This window comes from Cricetulus griseus, assembly GCF_003668045.3.
Source record: "Cricetulus griseus strain 17A/GY chromosome 1 unlocalized genomic scaffold, alternate assembly CriGri-PICRH-1.0 chr1_1, whole genome shotgun sequence".
Taxonomy (NCBI): domain Eukaryota; kingdom Metazoa; phylum Chordata; class Mammalia; order Rodentia; family Cricetidae; genus Cricetulus; species Cricetulus griseus.
In genome coordinates, this window is record NW_023276807.1 from 103,686,696 (window position 1) to 103,708,224 (window position 21,529).

Genomic DNA, 21,529 nt, shown 5'->3' on the forward strand with positions numbered 1-21,529 from the left:
CTAAGGAGGTGAGGACAGGAAGGGATATGGGTGGGTGGAGAGAGGAGTATAAGGTGGGAGAAGACAGGAGCTCATTGCAGTCTAGGCAGGCAGTCTGAGCAGTCTGTCTGAGGATTCATAGGGACAGAATCACCCCTTTGATCTGAGCATTGGTAGAGGTAAGAACTCTAGTGGCTGGCCATTCTGCTTCTATAATTCTTCAGCTTTCACCCCCTGATAGCAGACTCCAAGTTTTTATTATTAAGACCAATTAGAATTCATGCTACAGAGATCCATCTGCTTTTGTCTCCTGAGTGCTGGTATTAAAGGTGTGCACCACCATTCCAGGCAAAACTTTTAAGTTTGTCATCATTTGCTTCTTGCTGAATATTCATATTCCTGGTGTTCTAGTGAATTGAACTTCTTTTTAAAAGAGCAAGAACAATAATAGACATGCTAATGTGAATGGAGGAAAGCCACAGGCTTCAACGCTACACCAAGAACTATAGACAATTAAGGAATGCTAAGAGTGGGAGAAATAGTTTTCTCCATTGAAGAACACACCAATTGGTTATCCAATACCAAGTGGTCAGCCTTAAAAATGTATTTTTTTGTTTTTGTTTTTGTTTTTCGAGACAGGGTTTCCCTGTGGCTTTGGATGCTGTCCTGGAATTAGCTCTTGTAGACCAGGCTGGTCTCGAACTCACAGAGATCCGCCTGCCTCTGCCTCCCGAGTGCTGGGATTAAAGGCGTGCACCACCAACGCCCGGTCCAGCCTTAAAAATGTTTATACAAGTGACAGTACAAAGACTGAGCAGATGTACTTATGTATTTAGAAGTACATATATTCCTAAATATATATATATTATATATATATATATATATATATATATCAAGGAGGGCCTTATGGGAAGGTTTGTTTGGTGGCTGGTGGGGGGGAGTGGGGAGAAATAATGTTATTATAGTCTCAAAAAGTAAAATAAGAAGAATGGATAAGGAAAATGTGGTATATTAACACAATGGAGTACTACTCAATGCTAAGAAACAATGATATACCCTCCCACCCATACGGAATGGGCGACCGTATGTGCTGCTTGCAGCTGCCCAGTAGATGGAGAGCTAATGCCAGGGGCCCGTCGGAGCAGCCGGAGATGGGAGAACAGCCCATCTTCACCACCCAAGCGCACGTCTTCCAGATTGACCCCAGCACCGAGAACTGGGTGCTTGCGAGCAAGCAGGCCGTCACTGTTTCCTACTTCTACAATGTCACCAGGAGCAGCTATGGAATCATCAACGTTGATGGGGCCAAGGTGATTATAAACAGTACCATCACTCCGAACATGACTTTCACCAAAACCTCACAGAAGTTCGGCCAGTGGGCTGACAGCAGAGCCAACACAGTGTTCGGCTTGGGGTTCTCTTCAAAGCAGCAGCTCACGAAGTTTGCAGAGAAATTCCAGGAAGTAAAAGAAGCTGCTAGGCTAGCCAGAGACAAGTCCCAGGAGAAAATTGAGACCTCATGTAATCATTCCCAAGCATCCAGCGTCAATGGGACAGATGATGAGAAGGCCTCACATGGGAGTCCAGCCGACACATACCTCAAGTCTGAGAATGACAAACTGAAGATCGCTTTGACACAGAGTGCTGCCAATGTGACGAAGTGGGAGAGTGAACTGCAGACCCGGCTGACCACAGCCCTGCAGGAGTCGGTGGCCAGTGTAGAGCAGTGGAAGAAGCAGTTCTCCATCTGCCGAGATGAGAATGACCGGCTCTGCAGCAAGATTGAGCAGCTGGAAGAGCAATGCAGTGAGATAAACAGGGAGAAGGAGAACACCCAGCTGAAGAGCAGATTGAGGAGCTGGAGTCAGAGCTCCGAGAAAAGGAGATGGAGTTGAAAGATCTCTGAAAACAAAGTGAAATCATACCTCAGCTCATGTCTGAGTGTGCATATGTCTCTGAGAAATTAGAGGCAGCAGAAAGAGACAATCAAAAATTGGAGGACAAAGTGCAGTCTCTAAAGACAGACATCGAGGAGAGTAAATCCCGACAGCGCCACCTGAAGGGGGAGTTGAAGAGCTTCCTTGAGGTGCTGGATGGAAAGATTGATGACCTCTATGACTTCCACTGAGGACTCTCCAAGTTAGGCACAGATAACTAGGCCAGGTGGAGGGAGCCTAGGTCATGAGTCGCAAGTGTGTGTGTGAGATGAAGTAGGCATAGGACATTCTCCATTTGTGTTGCTTCTGTAAATGCAGGTGCATTTCTGTCTGTCTCCAGACCAGTTGCGCCGTCCATTCACTCCTCCAGAATAGAAAATCTCTCGCTTCTCTGGTCTTGTGAGGTTGTGGACTACTGGGAGCTTCTGACTCAGGAATCCAGAACTTTGGTTTACCTTAGCTGTTTACGAAGTCAGAGCAGGGATATTTATATCTTTTTTAAGGGTTGTTGCAACTCTGTGAACTGGGGTGGGGGAAGTATTTTCTAATCCAAGTATCAATATCCTTTACAACAGGCCACTGGGCATTTCTATTGAGTAGCATTCAGGGTGTGTGACTCTACAACAGATTCTAGGCCATGGGCACATGGGGGGATCATCTTTTCCCAGTATGCATTGTGATGCTTGAGCAGATGTATCTGTCCGTTTGATATTGTGACACAGCACCATCATCCATAAAGTTCACACTCAAGGATGACATAATTAACTTACCCCAAAAGAAATAATTGTCAAAAAAGACTTAGAGTGTTCTAAGTAAGTTTACTATTTTATGTTGGAGCACATTCATAGCTATCCTTGGCTGCATGTGGCCCTCAGGCTGTAAGTCAAACATACCTACTTGAAAAGAACCATGTAGTGGAGACATATCCAGAGGGAAGAAAACCCAGATGTTTTGGGGTGTGCCTACAAACAGGAAATCACTTGTCCCCACTGTGCCCCGTCCTCCCCTGATTTGTGTGGTTGCGACAGTGTTCCTTTTCTTTCTTTTTTCTTTTCTTCTTCTTTGTCGTTGTTGGTTGATTGGTTGGTTTGGTTTTGTTTTTATTTCAGAACATATGCTTACGCTGTGGGAACAGATGCAGGAGGGTGCCTAGCACAGTGCTGGGTATACAATAGGTGCTTAATAAACATTTGTTCAATAAAAAAAAGAAACAATGATATCTCAGGCAAATGAACAGAACTAGGAAAAAAACATCCTAAGGGAGGTAACTCAAATCCAGAAAGACAAATATAGTATATATTCACTCATAAGTGGATACCAGACATAAAGCAAAAGATATCCAGCTTACAGTCGCTAACCCCAGAGAAGCTTGAGCCCTCTTCCAGAAAGATGGAAGCAGATGCAGAAATCCACAACTTTTAGAGTACAATTGAAGTGAGGGAGGGACAATAATATGAATAAAGAAGTCAAGACCATGATGGGGAAACCCACAGAATCAGCTGACCTGAGCTAGTGAGAGATCACTGACTCAGGTCTGACAAATGGGGAACCTGCATAAGACTGAACTAGACTCCCTTAATATAGGTGACAATGGTGCGGCTAGGGCAATATATGAGGCCACTGGCAAGGCAATGGGTCCAAGATCTAACACTAATGCACAAATTGACTTAGTGGAGCCCATTCTATATGGAGAAATACCTTGCCCAGCCTAGACACAGGGGTGGAGAGGTGCCTTGGTCCTGCCTCAATGAGATGATAGGACAGTCTTAGTAGACTTCCTAGGGAAGGCCTTACACTCTCTGTGGGGCAGATGGGAAAAAGAGGGGAGTGGGAGGAGAGGAGGGAGGGGGAACTGGGACTGGAATGTAAAAAATAATAAAAAAAGACCAAAAATAAAATAAAAGGATCAAGCCAGTAAGCAGCATTCCTCCATGGCCTCTGTACCAGCTTGTCTCCAGGTTCCTGCCCTGTTTGAGTTCCTACCCTGACTGCCTTTGGTGTTGACCAGAGATGTGGAAGACTGCTTCCAGTTGTTCACTGCAACTAATCAAAGTTCAAGATCCCCAGCTTCCACTCCAACATCAACACTGGACCCTCACTGAGACTACTTTCTGCTGTCCTGCTGTTGCCTGGAGTCATTGAGATCCTGCAGTTATGGTTCTGCTAGCTCTCCCACACTATGGCTGGTGTAAAGTAAGGTAGAATATCATGATGCTGGCTGTAGGAGGATGAGAAGGCTGCTTACCATGCAATGAACAGGAAGTAGGAAAGGACTCAGGACCAGTTATAACTGTAGAGGCATACCCTTAAGGACCTCCTTCCTCAAGCCCTGTCTTGGAAATAGCATTATTTGCTAGAGAGCAAGTATTCAGCATTTGAGCCTGTGGGTAACATGACCTGTTCAGACTGTAAAAACAGGCAAAAATTGTAACAATCAATTGTTATAATTGTACAAAAATTATTGTAACAATCAATTGTACAGTTTTCAGATTTACTATAATGAAATACAAGGTCCTCGTCATATAAGATTTTGGTGGTAATTACAACTGAGTATTGAATGATTAAAAAGTATTGTTAATTCTCAAAAAAAGAAATACTAAAACATAAAAACATTTGTATTTGGCTGGGCGTTGGTGGCGCATGCCTTTAATCACAGCACTCGAGAGGCAGAGGCAGGTGGATCTCTGAGTTTGAGACCAGCCTGGTCTACAAGAGTGAGTCCCAGGACAGCCTTCAAAGCCACAGAGAAACCCATTTCGAACCCCCCCAAATAAAATATTTGTATTTATTTGTGTGTGTGGATATGTGCACATGCCTGCAGTGGTCTGCAGATGTCTTTTTTTTTTCTTCCTTCTTTCAGTTTGTCTCCTCTCCACTTCTTATAGCTGAGGACCAAACTCAGGGCCTTTCTTGATAGGCAAGCACTCTACCACTGAATAAATCCCTAACCCCCACTTAAATTTCTTTTGCAAAAAGATGTTAGTTCTGTTTTATTTTCTGGTATGGCAGACAGACAAAGCATACTCTGTATCTTTGTTCACTACAGGCCTAGGACATTGTGGTTAAACGTAAAACTTTTCCTTTTTCTTGATTTCAGACACACCAGGAAGGGCCTGTACTTTATACTTTATTGGCTTTTAAATTTCTCTACTGGGGGAGAATCATGAACTCGTCTTATCATATATACACTCAGAGGTATGCAGTAGTAAGGACAACTGCAAGTTAGTTACTTTGCAGATAATATCCCATTTATCCCTCATGGGCATGGTTTACCACACGGGAAACTGAGGCCATATAAATTGGATAATTTTCCCCCGGCCTCCCTGCTTGTGAATGGCTAGGGCAGGACTTGCCTAAGTAGGTGTTCTGGCAATCTTGACTTCTGTACTGTACTCCAGGTGACTCTTTCTGCTGCATCTTACATATGGGAGTCATATTACTTGAGGACTGATCAGCAGACACCTTCAGTTGGACACATTCCCCACAGACACAGTCAGCTTGGTTTGTACAGTTTTTGCAAAGATTTCAATCATGAGAGAGGGTAACATCTGAGGGATGTTTCCTAGAGATAGGGGATAGGAGGGGGGCAGCCCTCCCTGACTCATGGAAAACAAGGGCTGATCTAAAGAGCTTCCTGAGGAGTATTCAGAATGAAACTATGAGGACACTGTTAATGTCTCTTCTTCATTCTGAAAATGCCTGAGGCTGAAAAACTTTTGTTTTGGTCTCAGTGCTAGATACAGATTCGCCAGTGCACACTCCTGTGAAGGCTACAGTTCTCAGAGGAATCTTCATTATCAAAAACATGAATTACCTCTTTAAGAATAAAGTAAAACAGAAATCATGTGACTGGCTCAGATTCTAACTCTAACCCTGAATCTTGAGAGAATTTATAAAGCCTCTTCAGTTCCTACTACCAATTCCACAAACAAACCACAGTATTTTTCCATTTGGACTTTGCCTGTGCTTGAACACTTCCCCTTTTACAATATCTGGCTAACTTCTGTAATGCTTCAATCCATACCCCACCTTCTTCAGAAGGCTCCAGATCATTTCCTATCCCCAAAAGAAGTGATCTTTGTAGATTGTGCCTCATCCCAATACCTCTGTTGGCCTGGTTTTCTTATAAGTAGTGTACCTGCCCTTGTTTGGTTTTTGTGGTATTAGGGATTGAACTCGGAATGCCACACTCATTATGTAAGCACCCTACAAATGAACCATATCCCAAGTCCCCTCAGTCAGAATTTTATTACTCCTATAATAGAATTATAAATAAAATCCAAGAGATGGCTAATTTCATACAATTTCTCAAATATGTAGTGTAGGAAGATGGTTCAGTAAGAAGAACATTTGCTGTTAAAGCAAGAGGACTTTTATACTCACATAAAAGCCCAATATGACTTCTTGCCTATAACCCCAGCATCAGGATATGGAGACAAAGAGTTTGGTGGCCAGTCAATGTACTACATACACACATGCACACACATACACAATACATATATAATGCACACAAATGTGTAGCATAAAATAATTAGGTAATTTACATTTCAAAAAGATGGTGTAATATACATTATTTCCTACCATAGGAAAATTATTGTACATTTACAGACTTTTGTTTTATTGGGAAAAGGTTGACTTTCTCTTGAAATACACACTCACACTCACTACTTGAATGCATTTTAAATTATTATCTTCTTAATCCAATATTCTTGTGTGTATGTTTTTGTGTGTGTTTGTGTGTAGTAGATGTAGGTGTTTGTGTGTGAGTGTGCATGTGAGTGCCAGAGGTTGATATCGAGTGTGTCTTCAGTGTGTTCCATCTTATTGTTTGAGACAGGGTCTCTCCCTGAATATGGACATGGCTGTTTTGGCTAGAGTAGCTGTCTGGCAAACCCCTCAGGATCTTTTGGTCTTTACTCCTCTACATATACACCTAAGCATTGAGGCTGCAAAATCTAGCTTTTAAGAGAGGTTCCCAGGTATCCTGGGTTAACCTTGATTTTATTATGTAGTGAAATCCACGAATTCCTGATCCTCTTGTCTCTAACTTCCAAGTGCTGGGAATTTCAGATATACACAATCAATCCTGGCTTTTAATGTGGTTTCTAGGGATCCAAACGTAGGTCCTCATGGCTACACAGCATTTGATGACTGTACCATTTTCCTAGCCCCATTACTGATGTACTCTCTTTCTTGAATTACTATTTATTTTGTCCATGCACATAAAAAAGAACTTCTGACTTCCAGAGAGTAAAGGGATTCCATTTCTTTTATATATTTTATGTTCACTGATCCCAGTATCTATGGGCTTCTATAACGCAGAGTCTGTATACTGAATTGTGTATTAAAACACCTTTCTAAATGAATGTCTAACTATGACACATATCATATTCTTACATGATTAATGTATATAATTGTCTTAATTTTTTCCCTAGATTTGTCTATACCTATTTGAGTGAAAAACCATTTGAAGAATACCAAGACAGTAAATACTTCCGTCGATTTTTACAATGGAAATGGCTAGAAAGGTAGGTTTTAATTTAATACTAAATAAAAGTAACTTTTCACAATTCATACTATTTGATGTTCAGTTCAGTTTTCTACCTGTCACAATGCTACTGGAAATCTTGGGTTGTATGTACTTATTTTACATGGAAATCTTTAGAATGTTATATAAGTTCTGATTCAGTGGACCCTGTTCTCTTTCTTTAAAATGACAGTTAACTCTCATGGTACATTTAGAAAATAAAACATACAGTAATGCAATGCAGTTGTTGAAACTTTGCATTCTAAGCCTCTGTTCGAATTCTTGCTAGCTGTGAAGCATTAGGCAAGTAACTTAACCACTATGAGCTATAGATCCTTTTTCTATATAGAGAAACTTAGAAACCAAGACTATGTCAGCTCTTATAAAGGAAAACATTTAATTGGGGCTGGCTTACAGTTCAGAGGTTTAGTCCATTATAGTAATGGTGGGAAGCATGGCAGCATGCAGGCAGACATGGTGCTGGAGAGGTAGCTGAGAGTGCTATATCTGGATCATCAGGCAGCAGGGACAGAGTGTGACACTGGGCCTGAAATTCCAAAACCTACTCCGAGTAACATACTTTCTTTACAAGGCCACACCTATTCCAACAAGGCCATACCTTCCAATAGTACCACTCCCTATGAACCTGTGTGTGATGATATATTATTTATGATTTATTAAAGCTTGCCTGAGGGTACAGAAAGCTAAGCTAGTCACAAGCCATAGAGCCAGGCAACGGTAATACATGCCTTTAATCCCAGCAGCCATACCAGCTAGCCATAGAGCCAGGCAGTGGTGGGTATACACCTTTAATCTCAGGACTCAAGACACAAGCAGATGGATCTCTGTTAGTTCAAGGTCACAGTGAGCTACATGAAATTGATCCAGTTTAAAAGAGAAAACAGCTCACGAAAATGTGATCTCAGCACTTGGGAACACATGCCTTTAATCCCAGCATTTGTATATAAGATAGGAGCAGATATTCAGTCTGGGGCATTTTGGTTTCCAGTCACATTGAGGCATTTTGGTCTCCCGCCACATTTAGAGAATTAGTTTCCAGCCACTTTGAGGAGAGCATAGCAGTCTGCATTGCAATCTGAAGCTTGGTGGAGACAGGATTGTAGTCTGAGGTTTGGTGGAGAGATTTATTCTCCAGCCCTGTTTAGGAGAGGACATCCCTGTCATCCTGAGGTAGAGGTAAGAAGCTAGTGGCCAGCTACTTTGCTTTTCTGATCTTCAGCTTGAAGCTTGAACCCCAATACCAGTCTCTGGGTCTTTTATTATTTGTGCTCTACCTGTTGGGGCCATTTAATTCAAACCACTACAATACTCTATGCTACTTCACTCTTGCTGGGAGATGCATGTAAAATGCGTAGCTCAGTGTTTGGTGAACAAAAAAACTGCCACAAAAGTATCAGCTGCTATTAGTACTATTGTGATTATTATTTCTAAAACAACTATTTCTAAAACTAATAGTTGATATGCACCCTCCCCTTTTGAGATCAAGTTTCATTATGTTGTCTTGTTGGCTTCGAACTTGCTATGTTGACCAGGCTGGCCTTAAACAGAGATCTGCTTGCCTCTGTCTCCTGAGTACTGGGATTAAAGGTATGTGCCAACATACCTAGCGTGCGTGCATATATATATTAAGAATACCAAGAATGTGAAGAATACCAAATATATATGCATGCATGCTGAATGTGGTGGCAATAAAGGTTATATTTGAGGTACTTTACTTAAAGGAAAGTGTTCTATGTTTATGTAGTTTTCCTCAGCAGCCTTTTGACAAGTTGTAAAGTATGCCAAAGATTGATCTATAGGCTGTAAATGCACATTTTTCCTAGAATGGGCTGCTTGTATACTCATGTTAAATTAGAGAGGCTAATTGAGATGTTCTATATTTTGTGTCAGTGACTTTAATAACTTTTAAGTGTGCTTGTTTCTCTGAGTAAAAAGTTGAGAGCTGTGAGTCCTGATTATAGACACCTTTGTCTCTGACACTGTTTTAGGTGACATGGGCCAACAGATAAGACTTACACCCACTCTAGGTAGGCTTTTCTATTTTAAAGTAACAGTGCAATGTCAGATCTGATTTTTTTTTTTTTTTTCAATTGGTTAGGCGGCCAGTAACAAAGAACACATTCAGACATTACAGAGTTCTAGGAAAAGGCGGATTTGGAGAGGTGAGTAACCTGTGCAAGTTATGGCAGTACTTCTGTTAGAAAGGTAGCCAGTCATCAGCACACATGAGCTCAGTAATGTATCAATTTTGCCAATACACTTATCTCCTTATTGTGCATTTTGAGAATACTTTCAGGCAACTTGAAATGAAGGTGGATCTTTGAGCAAAAGTTACTTCTGCTTTAAGCTTTAAAACAATAACAACTACGAATACCTCTTATCTTTGTGACCTTACCTTCCGTTTTCCATTCTGACAGAGCTATTTTTTCATGCTTGATGTTTAAGTTAAGCGGTGTGTCCAGACTGAAAAACTTGTTAAATTTCTGTTATTCAGTACGAGCTCTAAAATTTATGTTTCATAGAATACTATTTATTTATTGTACTATTTATTTTTGAAGAGATGAAGTTTCACTAACTTACGCAAGATGGCTTTAAACTCCTGGGCTCAAGAGCTCATGTTGCCTCAGCAAGCTGGGACCACAATTACAAGCCATTGTAGCTAACCAGGGAACATTGTCAAATATGCTTATTTAACTAATTTGTGTTTAGACATTGTCCTAGTTTGCTTTCTGCTGCCTTGATAAAACACTCTGACAAAAAAGACTTTAGGGAGGAAAGGGTTTGTTTGTCTTAAACTTTTAAGTCTCAGACTACTATCAGGGAATGCCACAGCATGAATTCAAGGCAGAAATATGAAGCAGCACCATGGATGAATGCAGTTACTAGCTTCCTTCATCTGATCCATGCTCAGCCAGCTTTCTTACACAGCCCAGGCCCATCTGCCCAGGGGTGGGACTGCCTATAGTGGCTGCACCCTCTTCTGTCAACTAACAATCAAGAAGATAACCCACAGACATGCCCCAGGGCAATCTGAAAGGGATATTCCTCAATTGAAATTCCCTATTCCAAGTTCTAGGTTGTGTCAAGTTGATGATAAAAACTAACCAGTATTGGTAAATTTATCTTATACCTGCATTAAAAGGTATCCAGGGCCTCTTGTGATGTTGTGTACCTCTAATTGGGAGTTAGGAAGACAGTAAGTTTTAGACTAGCTTGGATTATGTGTGAGACCCTGAGAAAAAAAGTGTTTAGATATAGGGACATAGAACACAGTACAGTACTAGCCTTCCATGTATAGAGCCTTGAGTATGATACCCAACACCTTAAAAAAAGTATTTTAAAATGTGTAAATTCAGAAGATCCTAGGGAAACTTCACACAGATTCTTGAGGGATAGGTTTTAAATATGATGACTGTTCTGGATAGAGATCACTTGTAGCAGGTAGATAGGGAATAGTGATGTGATAATTCAAAGAGATATTAATTACCCTATTAATTATCTGGAGTGATCATATTCAGCCTATGAATTTCCAAGTCCCCATGAGACAGGCAAGCCATTGGGAACTAACACTTTTTAAAATCAGAAGCAGGTTATATTGCTCAGATGTGATTTAAATCATACATGCACTCAAATTCTACTTTAAAACAAAAGCAGAATCCACCAGCATTGCTCAAAATTAATTTAATTCAGAGTTACTGTGCTCAAGTGAACTCTGTCAGCCATTTGCATGTTGAGGTGAAGGAAGTGGGCCAGAACTGCTATCACTTTGTATAGGAAATGTACCCTGACACAGCTGAAGACTTTCACAACTTAGCGCTTTGCATGTGGCCAATTCACCCAACACTGTTGTATGCCCTTCATGGGGATGGTCTGTAAGGAGCCATTCCTCTGTGGAACGTGTCCTAGTCCAGAGACTCTTCTCTCTTCAGCTCATGCTGTTCTTGATCTCCAGGCACAAAGCTTTAGATTTTGGCAAGGAGCAGAGGAAAAGACTTTTTAGGTTGCTGGGTCTCATGTTTATAAGAAATGAAATTCAGCCAGGTGTTGGTGGCACACGCCTTTAATCCCAGCACTTGGGAGGCAGAGGCAGGCAGATCTCTGTGAGTTCGAGGCCAGCCTGGTCTCCAGAGCGAGTGCCAGGATAGGCTCCAAAGCTACACAGAGAAACTCTGTCTTGAAAAACCAAAAAAAAAAAAAAAAGAAAAAAGAAAGAAATTCTGCTTCTAATTAAATATATGATGAATGAGCAAATTTTAGTCATTGTGAAAAACATGTAAATTATATTTGAATACATTTACTGGAGTTTTCAAACAAATGATTAGATGGATGAATTAACTGTGGTAGCTCTTTGCAGACTTTTGTGGGTCTGTTAGGCTCTCAGTTAAGGCCCAGAAGACAATGAACAGTCTGTTTCTACTCTGCATGTCTGTCAGATGGAGCCTTACTAAGTCATTACAGGGACAGTTACATTTTCCCTTATGTTGCCAATAGTAATTCTCTTGCTTATGCTTTAAGTGCTGTAAGTCAATCTCCAGCTTTCTGAGGCAAGCACAGTGGGAAACCATCTGGATTCATGACTGGTTCCAAAAGTAGCACAGTGTGGTGAGAAGAACATGTACTTCACAGCTGTGCAAACCCAAGGTCAAGACCTGCTAGCCATTTCTAGTTGTGTGATCTTGGGTCAGCATCTTGACTTCATCTTTGGCAGTAGAGTGATGGTCCTGCTTTAGCTTCCTGAGGCTTATTGGCCAAAGTGCCTAGCCTTGAACTTTTTGATTAAAAAAAAATCTGGATTATTCAATTTTATATTCTAAAATTTTTGCTTTCATAAGAATCTAAAGCCCTATCAGGACATACTTAAATAGACTCAGCTTGATCACATAATCACAAAAACCCAGTTCCATTTGCATCTTGATAAAGCACACTGTTTCATTCCCTTTACTCCAAGCAGCTACTATTGACAAGAAACTGGGAATCAGAGGAAGATGCAGCTGAAAACTTCCAGTTATCATTACCCAAATGGCCTTGGCTTATCACATGCTGAGTTCAGCCTTTACCAGGGAAGATTATCATAGAGAAAAGAGTTTACTTCATATACCCTAAAAATTATATATATATATATATATATATTATATATATATATATATATTCATTTCTCTTTTCCCCCCCAACTAGGTTTGTGCCTGTCAAGTACGAGCTACAGGAAAAATGTATGCCTGCAAAAAACTAGAAAAAAAAAGAATAAAGAGGAGGAAAAGTGAAGGAATGGCTCTGAATGAAAAAAGAATCTTAGAAAAATTGCATAGTAGATTTGTAGTAAGTATCTTATTTTTGTCATGGTATCATTACTTTTCTTGTTGCTGTGATAAAATACTTGTCCAAGGCCAGGTGGTGATGATGGTGCATGCCTTTGATCCCAGCGCTTGGGAGGCAGAGACAGGTGGATCTCTGTGAGTTCAAGGACGGCCTGGTCTACAGAGTGAATTCCCAACAGCCAGGGCTACACAGAGAAGCCCTGTCTTGAGAAACAAACAAAAAAAATTGTGTCTAAAGAGTTTATTTTGGCTCACAGTTTGAGAAGGGATACAGTCTATCACATCAGACAAGGCATGGCATACAGAGTATACAGTGGCTGGCCACATTGCGTCTGTATCAGCAAACAGAGATATGAATGCTGGTGTCAGTATGGGACTCCAGGCCCTGGGATGGTACCCCCAATGTTCATAGTAGGTCTTCCCTCAGTTAAACCTTTCTGGAAACACACTCCCAGATGTAGGGGAAGCTGTAGCCACGCCTTCTTAGGGGCTGGCTACAAGAGTACCTGAGGGCTTGTGAGGGCGTGGTCAGAGTGAGTAGGGGGACTGCGTTTTCGGTTTCGGTTTCTCTTTGCTTCTTGCTGTACAGACTACCACCGGCTGGCTGGTTCGCTCTGTAAGTAAGGCTTTTCCCTATTAAATACCCTTATATTTCTACCTGACTCCGTATTGGTAATTTCTTACTATACCCAGACAGAGAGGTTTGTTCCTAGGTGATTCTAAATCCTGTCAAGGTGATAAAACTTAACCATCACAATCTTGTACATTGTTTGACTCAGCATTTTGGTCAGCAGTCCTGATGTAAACTCTCATTCAAGTCATGGACTCAGGTGCTGTGTTTCTTCACTGAGTTTTGTGGAGTTTTGCTATCCACTATTGGAAATAATTTTATTTTGCAATGATGTCCCTCTTACTCTATCGTGACAAGCATAAGGCAATGCTGATCCTGCTGTTGATTTGTGACTTGTTACCAGTTTTATGCTGTCCACCATCCCATGCTGTCAGGTTTTCCTCACATCTTTTATATTCATGATGAGTGCTTTTTCTTTCATGTGTTAGTTGCCTCCCGTTGTTCAGCTCTGTCCTATCAGCATGGTGACTTTGAGGTACTTGAGGTTTCATTTTCTAGTCCTTCTAAAGTGAGCTTCCTCTTCTCTCTGATCTCTGTCTCTTTTCCATCCTTGGGTTTTTCTTTCTTCTTTTATTTTTATTTGTATTTTCTGCACCTGAAGTGTTTGCCACTGGAACTTCAACTACCATACTCCAATTGTAGGATCTTTCAAATTTTACCCTCACCATTGCAGATAAGACCTGAAGATGGAGTGGATTGATGTGAAACAAAGTAGTGTTCTCAGGCTGTAGGCTATGTGTTGTCTAGTGTGGTTTTCCTACTCCTATTTAGATATTCCTTGAAGCATCTTTTGAAGTATAAAAACTGGTTAAGACAGAAGATGATTGGGCAGTGGTGATGCACGCCTTTAATCCCAGCACTCAGGAGACAGAGGCAGGCGATAACTGTGAGTTCAAGGCCCGCCTGGTCTACAGAGCAAGTTCCAGGACAGCTAGGGCTGTTACACAGAGAAACCCTGTCTCAAAACTCACCCCCCACAAAATGACAGAAGATGAACAATGGTTATAAGATTATTCTTTGTTAAAAATTTATTTCCTTGAAGTCATTTACTTCTGGGTATCAAGGTTATCTGCTTTGTAGAGACAGATGTTCCAAACAAGCACCTCTTCATAGCCAGCATCTGTATGTAGTAGCATGAGCTATGTGTCTATTATGACAGTTTCACATGGAGTAAAGTGATACTTTTTAATAAAATATACTCATCTTAGAGCTATTTAAACAGTTGTACTACCTTGAAGCATAGAAACCTCAAATTTAGCTTTATGAGAGGTCCTGAGTTCAATTCCTGGCAACCACATGGTGGCTCACAACCACCTTGAATGAGATCTGGTGCTCTCTGCTGGCGTGCAGGCAAAAGACTATACATAATAAATAAGTAAAATCTTAAAAAAAAAAAATCCAGGTCCCATTTATGATTAGGAGATCTAAGCAAGTCTGGAAAGATGGCTCTGCCATTAAAGGCTAAGCCTAGTCAACAGCTCTCAGCAAACTAGCTTTACTGTCTAGCCCACATCATCTATTGTGTGGTGCTATTGGAATGCCCGTCCCCATGGCTAGGACACTCACTCTCCCTATTTCTACCTAACAGTATATTGGAAATTCTAGCCAGTGTAAAATAGGATTAGAATTAGAGATAGAGAAAGAAGCAAAGGAGTAAAAAATTGTATTTTTGAATGACATAACTGTATGTGGAGACAATCTTAGACTTTCTAGATAATCAACCTAGGATTTAACTACATGACCACAGCAGTTAGGTGTGCATATGTGCATGTGTACATGTGTCTGTATGCCTGTATTTTTATCTGTACATGTGAGTATATACCAAATACACACCTATGTACATTCTTTTTGTTGTTGTTGTTTGTTTGTTTGTTTTGAGACAGGGTTTCTCTGTGTAGCTTTGGAGCCTGTCCTGGAACTCACTCTGTAGACCAGGCTGGCCTCCAACTCACAGAGATCCAACTACCTCTACTTCCCAAGGGCTGGGATTAAAGATAGCCAACTCTTATTTACATTCTTAGAGTCCAGAGTAGGATGTTTAACTTATTTTCTTGAGATAGAGTCTCTGAGCCTGGAATTTGCTGATTTGTTTATTATTTGTTGTTTTCCAGCTAGGCTAGCAGGTCAGCAAGCCTTATCAATCCTTCTTTCTCCCTTCCACCCCAGGACTGGGGTCGCAGGTATTCATGACTATGCCTCCCTCTGCCTCAAAAGTTCTGGCCTTAAAGTCGTGTGCCACCACCTCCAGGCATTAATAACATTTATAACAGCACCAAGAGCCATTACAGTCTAGGCAAAGGTCCTACAATACAAAAATATGCAGAATTTCTACATTTATTACTATAAGATGCTATTATAAGAAATTAAAGAGTGCCTTAACACAGAGGAACATGTTCTCAGACTAGGCGATTCAGTGTTGTGAAGATATTGGCTCTTCTCAGCTGTTGTAGAGATTAAATGAGTTAAGTATAATCACAACCCAAATCCCAGCAAGGTGAGTTCATGTGCCCATGTGTACATTTGTGTTTGAACTGTCATTCAAGACAATAGAAAGGTAAGGAAAAACTTACCAGGGTCTGGGAATGTAGCTATGTGGGAGAGTACTTGCCTGACAGATAAGAAGCACCAAGTCCAACTAACAGGAAGAGGAGGAAGAGGAGAAGTAATACTATTTTTGACCAGGTGCATCTGTAATCTCAACTACTCAGAAAACTGAGGCAAGAGGATCACTGATCCCAGAAGCTCAGGGCCAGTCTGGGCAAATCTCATTTCTTCAAAAAGCAAAGCAAAAAGCATAAAGGCATTTCACAAAAAGGCTGCAACTGACTAATAAATTTATGAAAAACAATTAAAACCAGAATTAAAGTTCAAGACTAATTTCATCTATATAATGAGTTAGAGACCAACCTAGGCTATATAGTGAAACCAGTCTTCCAAAACTAAGGATTTAGGATATGGCTCAGCATCTCAAAACAACAACAAATGACTCAATCATTTGTTGAAGCCATTATACCCTGACCATCCTGGCTCAAACCAAAAAGATCAACATCACTAAATGTTGGAGGAACGTGGAGCAACAAGATCTTGCCAGAATTTTACTGGAGGCAAGTGCTCCAGAAGTTCTTAGTGTCACACAGTCAGACCATAGTGTGGAGAAATCAGTATCCAACTACTCACTTTCCATACAGAGCTGTAGTGAGCTCTTTGCTAAGTAAAGGTCCAGAGTGTAGTGTGTAGTGTGTACTTCTCTGAAGCACATAGTGTTTTGGTATTCCAATTATAAACCTAACAATTAAGATTATTGTTAGCAAATAGAGTAAGTCAAGAGTGAACAAGCAGATTTTTTTTTGTGTGTGTGTATCACTTTTTTTATGATGCTGTTGTCTTTAGGTTAGTTTAGCCTACACTTATGAAACCAAGGATACCTTGTGTTTGGTGCTAACCATTATGAATGGAGGGGATTTGAAGTACCACATTTACAATCTGGGCAATCCTGGCTTTGAGGAGCCGAGAGCTGTGTTCTATGCTGCAGAGCTGTGTTGTGGCTTGGAAGATTTACAGAAGGAAAGAATTGTATACAGGTAAGAATGTGCGACCTGACAGAGCCTCTGAGTATTGAAGCCACTTCACCTGACTTCCATTGGGAGCTTCCTCTGGCTTGTGCTGTCATGGGTTGGGAAAGGGACAAGAGGGAGGCCTTGGGTGGCATTTGGAGGGGTGGGGGTTGTCCCTTAAACTGTAGGACACAGCCAGTCAATGTGTCTTGGTTTCTTCTTAGTTTATCTTACTTTTCTAAGAAATTATCCTTTTGAAGCAGAACCTTTTCCCTTAAGCTGATCAGATAAACAGTGCTATTTGTGTAAACATGAAAAAGCCTGTTTCCAGAATTCTGAGATGTTTGACAGCTCTGATAAAGACATTTGCAATATTCAAAAAAAAAAAAAAAGCCCAACAGTGTACTAAAAAATGTTTTCTTGCCAGGTGATGGTGGCACATGCCTTTAATCCCAACACTTGGGAGACAGAGGCAGGTGGATCTCTGTTAGTTCAAGGCCAACCTGGCCTACAGAGCAAGTTCCAAGACAGCCAAATCTACACAGAAAAGCCCTGTCTTGAAACAAAAAAGTTTTCTTTTCATCTTAGAATTCATTAAGAAAATCATATTAAGCTTTGTAGTTAGAATTATCTTAGTACAATCAGTATATTTAAATTTTGAAAACAGTTTCTCTCTCTTAGATATTGGAGCTGAATCTCATATTGATCACTCTCCCTGGGGACTTTTGTTTTCTCTTCCAGAGATTTACTTGCCAATCAATCCCTAGTGAAAATTTCTTTCCATTAAAAATATTTTTGCGCATGTGTGCATGTTTGCAGAAGCACATGCATGGAGGTTTGTGTGTCAGTTCTCACCTTTCAGCTTGTTTGAGACAAGGTCTTGCTATGATAGCTGGCCTGTGAGATTCTGGGGATTCTCTTGTCTGCTTCTCATCTCACCATAGGAACACTGGAATTATAAATGCTGCATCCCCTGGCTTTACATGGGTTTTGGGTACTTAAACCCAAGTCCTCATGCACAGCAAGTGTGTTTACCACTGATCCATCTCTCTAGCCTTCTAATGAGAATTCCTAACCTTGTGCCTTTTAAACAATTTAGAAATTACAGAGTGATCTGTGTATCTCTTGCTCTCATCTTGTCCACTCAGTCATCACTTTGCTCTGTAATATCTCCATCAGTCTCTATTTTCGATGGTGAGCAGTTTAGTCCATGTCTTTCTCTTGTCAGTCAACAGACAGAGACTTGAATTGGTGTCTATACTGCCTGTGTTGCCCAGTGGTTTTTCCAGAAAATCCTGATAAGTCATGTTTGAATATAGCTTTGATCTTATTTCATCTTCCTCTGGTATGGGACCCTTGTTCACCAGGTGTTCAGACCCTTAAGTAGTTAGCTTCTTACTAACTTCTCCAGTCTTGTTTCCTGATGATCCACATTAATCTTCTCACTCCTTGTTATACAACCTTTGTGGCTTCCAGAACATCTAAGAAGTCTTAAAACTCCTGTCTTGGCAGTGCGCCCCTCTGTAGATGGCTTCTTCACTGCAACCCCTCTTCCCTCTGCTTATCTTTCCTGAGTTATTCCAGTAATATCTCTGTCTTAGTCACTGTTCTATTGCTGTTAAGGGACATAATGATCAAGGCAACTCATAAAAGAAAGCACCTAATTGGGGGCTTGCTTACAGTTTCAGAGGTTTAGTCCATTATCATTGTGGGGAACATGGCCCTTTGTAGGCTAGTGCTAGAACAGTAGCTGAGAGCTAGATCCCGATCTGGAGGCAGAGAGACTAGGCCTAGCATGGGTTTTGAGACCAGTGAATGACACTTCCTCCAACAAGGCCATGCCTCCTAATCCTTCTGTCAAAGAATTCTACTTCCTGGTGATTAAGCACTCAAGTATGTGAGTCTGTGGGGGTCATTTTTGTTCACACCACCACATCCTCTCCCTAGCAGCATGAGTGCTGTCCCTCCAGCGTTCTTGTAGTGCTATGGAGTGTAACTCTGTCTAGAGTTGGTTACATCAGACTGTGAGTTTCTCAAGAGTCCCTGATCTTGTTCATGCTACAATGATTGACCTTCAGTTTTTCCCTATTGTTTCACACAGACAAGACAGCCCAGGACAGTGGTTACCCCAATCACCAGGCGGATTCGAAAGCTTGCTGCAAACTGCATGAGGCTTTATTGTTGTTTAACGAGCTAACCCCATGTTAGCACGGGTCTTTCACTCACCCGCCATGGCTAGCAAAGACAGCTTGAACTGGCTGCTGGAACAGATCTTGTAGGGCAGCGTAAGGGGAGTGTCTAGAGGTACGCACAGGCTCAGGATTGGTGTGCCTCCAGGCTTGGAGGGCTTGCCCTGTGTTGATTGGCTAACTGGTTGTTATGGCCCATAGGCCCTCCCAGGGTGGTTGCTATGCTCTTCGAGTCATTGCTGTGCGCTTGTCTGTAAAGCACACGCAGAGGCCTAAAGCATACCACCACCAGCTAACTTCTGATTGGTTCCTTGCCATGAGGCAGGCACCTAACCTCTAGTGACCAAGGCAAGGTCAGAAAAGCACGTGTTACTGTCATGGCTGCTGAAAGGGGCAGGCATCTGACCTTAGTGACTAAGACAAGGTCAGACAAATACGTGTTCAGCTATTACGGTTGCCAAAATGGGAAGCTGGTCCCTTCATGAGCAATGGGGAGGTTATTACTCTGACCATGATTCTTTAAGAGACAAAGGTGCCACATCTGAATTGAGTATACCTTGTTTGCTGTTATTTATAGGTAGAGTCAGGTCACACTGATTTAGGGATCAAATCTGGAGGGCATTATAGAGTCTAGGTTACTCCGGAGTAAATCAGGTTTACAGGGGACTTCAGCTGAGACCCACCTGTTTGCCTTCAACCTCAAGGTGAATTCCTGTGTTGTCTGGAGGAGACTCATTTTCTTAATCTAGTGGTTACTTGGCCTTCAGGTATCACCACAGAGAATGTTTGATTGGGGCATTCCATGGGAGCTGGTCTGTGTCTCCCTTCCTCTATATCCACAGTGCTTACCTTCAATGGTGCCTTGAATGTTTTGTGAATGAATAACTTTGAGCTTCTAAAAGTGGCCCTCTCTTCTGTCTAAACACTGGTATGCCTCAAGGAAACAGTGTTTTGTTTATTTTTAATGTCTTCCTGTCCTGTTTCCAGAGGTTGCCACCTAGCAATTTTTATTAAACCATGTGTTGGAGAGTTGAGGTTTTGTTTTGTTTTGTTTTGAGATAGGATCTCATTAGATAGTCTTGGTTGCCCTGGAACTTGCTATATAGACCAGACTGGCCTCAGAGTTGGAGATCTTCCTGCATCCACCTCTGCTAGGATTAAAGGTGTGCAGCACCACTAGAGATGAACTTCCATTAAAACCATAAGGTTTAAAAAGTTTGAATTTTCAGCATTCTGAAAATCAGCAAAAAGGAAGAACTTCTGTGTAAGGAACATGGCAGGGCTTCAATTAATTCTTTTCAGTCAAAACTGAGTGCCTAAGGGAGGTGGCACAATGCCAGGGTGTTTTGCTTCAAGCAGGTACTGTGGCATAGTTGAGTCTGGCCAAGGTGAGCCTTGTACTTTCCATACATTTGCATGGGGTCAACTCCTGAGAATATTTCTAAGAGTTCTGCTTTTAATGATGCTGGAAAATGGGTAGAAAAGGGTAGCCTCATCAGGATGGAAAGGCTTCTGTGAGCATTCTACTGAAAGCCAACATAACAGTCCCCTGGAACCCACATGTTTGGAAGAAGACAGACAGAAGTAATTTAGGGCCTTGTAGCTCCTATGCTAGGTCTGTTGATTTTTATCTTATTTATGTGATGAAACCTGAGGACATTGGGAGAAGCCATAGTGTCATAGGGCCTTTTATCTCACGTTTTAAATGAGTACTCCATCTTTTTCTTTTTCCTCTCTCCAGAGCCCTCTGTGTTTATTCAGATAGAATTTCTGAAACAAGAAGTCACCAAGGGTACCTGGCTCAGGATGGTTCAGAAGTGGTGTCAGGCAGTGAGGCTGTTGTAAATCTCCAAAGGCACAAGCAATGAGCTTCCCAGGCCCACAAGTGCAAAACAGGATCCTGGCAACAAAGCCTTGCTTGTGTGAATCTTGAGCTGTCATGGTTGGTTTAATACCTCAGATACCTCTGCTTTATACTGTTTAAAATATTTGACAGAAAACAAAAATCAAGTGAATGAAATCAAGTGTATGTGCTGGGCGAGTCTTGAAAGAAGATAAGTGTACTCTGTATGTCCTTCTTTTCTTTCTTTTTTGTTTGTTTGTTTGAGGCAGGATTTCTCTGTGCAGCCCTCCCTGGCTGTTCTGGAACTTGCTGTGTAGACAAGGCTGGCCTCGAACTCACAGAGACAAGATCCACCTTCCTCTGCCTCCCATGTGCTGGGATTAAAGGCATGTGCCACCACCACCCAGCTGCAAAAACATTTCTTGATTTAAGAAGTCAATGTTCACTTAAAAATGAAACAAAAAATTACAAAGCAAATAGGTATGTTTGTCTAGTTCAGTTCTTCACTCTCATACCAGACAGTCCAGCTGCCC

At 41.4% G+C, this 21,529-nt stretch overlaps 1 protein-coding gene and 1 pseudogene across 13 annotated transcripts in view; both read left to right on the forward strand.

Annotated features, from left to right (window-relative positions):
• Nucleotides 1-21,529, forward strand: part of Grk4 (G protein-coupled receptor kinase 4) — a 73,238-nt gene that overhangs the window by 26,517 nt on the left and 25,192 nt on the right. For 11 of the 13 annotated variants that reach the window (XM_027387142.2, XM_027387143.2, XM_027387140.2 and 8 more), the window contains 4 exons: nt 7,352-7,444; nt 9,563-9,626; nt 12,640-12,780; nt 16,801-16,991. In XM_027387142.2, the coding sequence (XP_027242943.1) occupies nt 7,352-7,444; nt 9,563-9,626; nt 12,640-12,780; nt 16,801-16,991 (489 nt within the window). Of the gene's footprint in view, nt 1-3,919; nt 4,115-7,351; nt 7,445-9,562; nt 9,627-12,639; nt 12,781-16,800; nt 16,992-21,529 lie in introns of those variants that run through there. The other 2 variants (XM_027387150.2, XM_035452318.1) reach the window with 2 other exon arrangements.
• Nucleotides 651-3,231, forward strand: LOC100767304 (annotated as a pseudogene).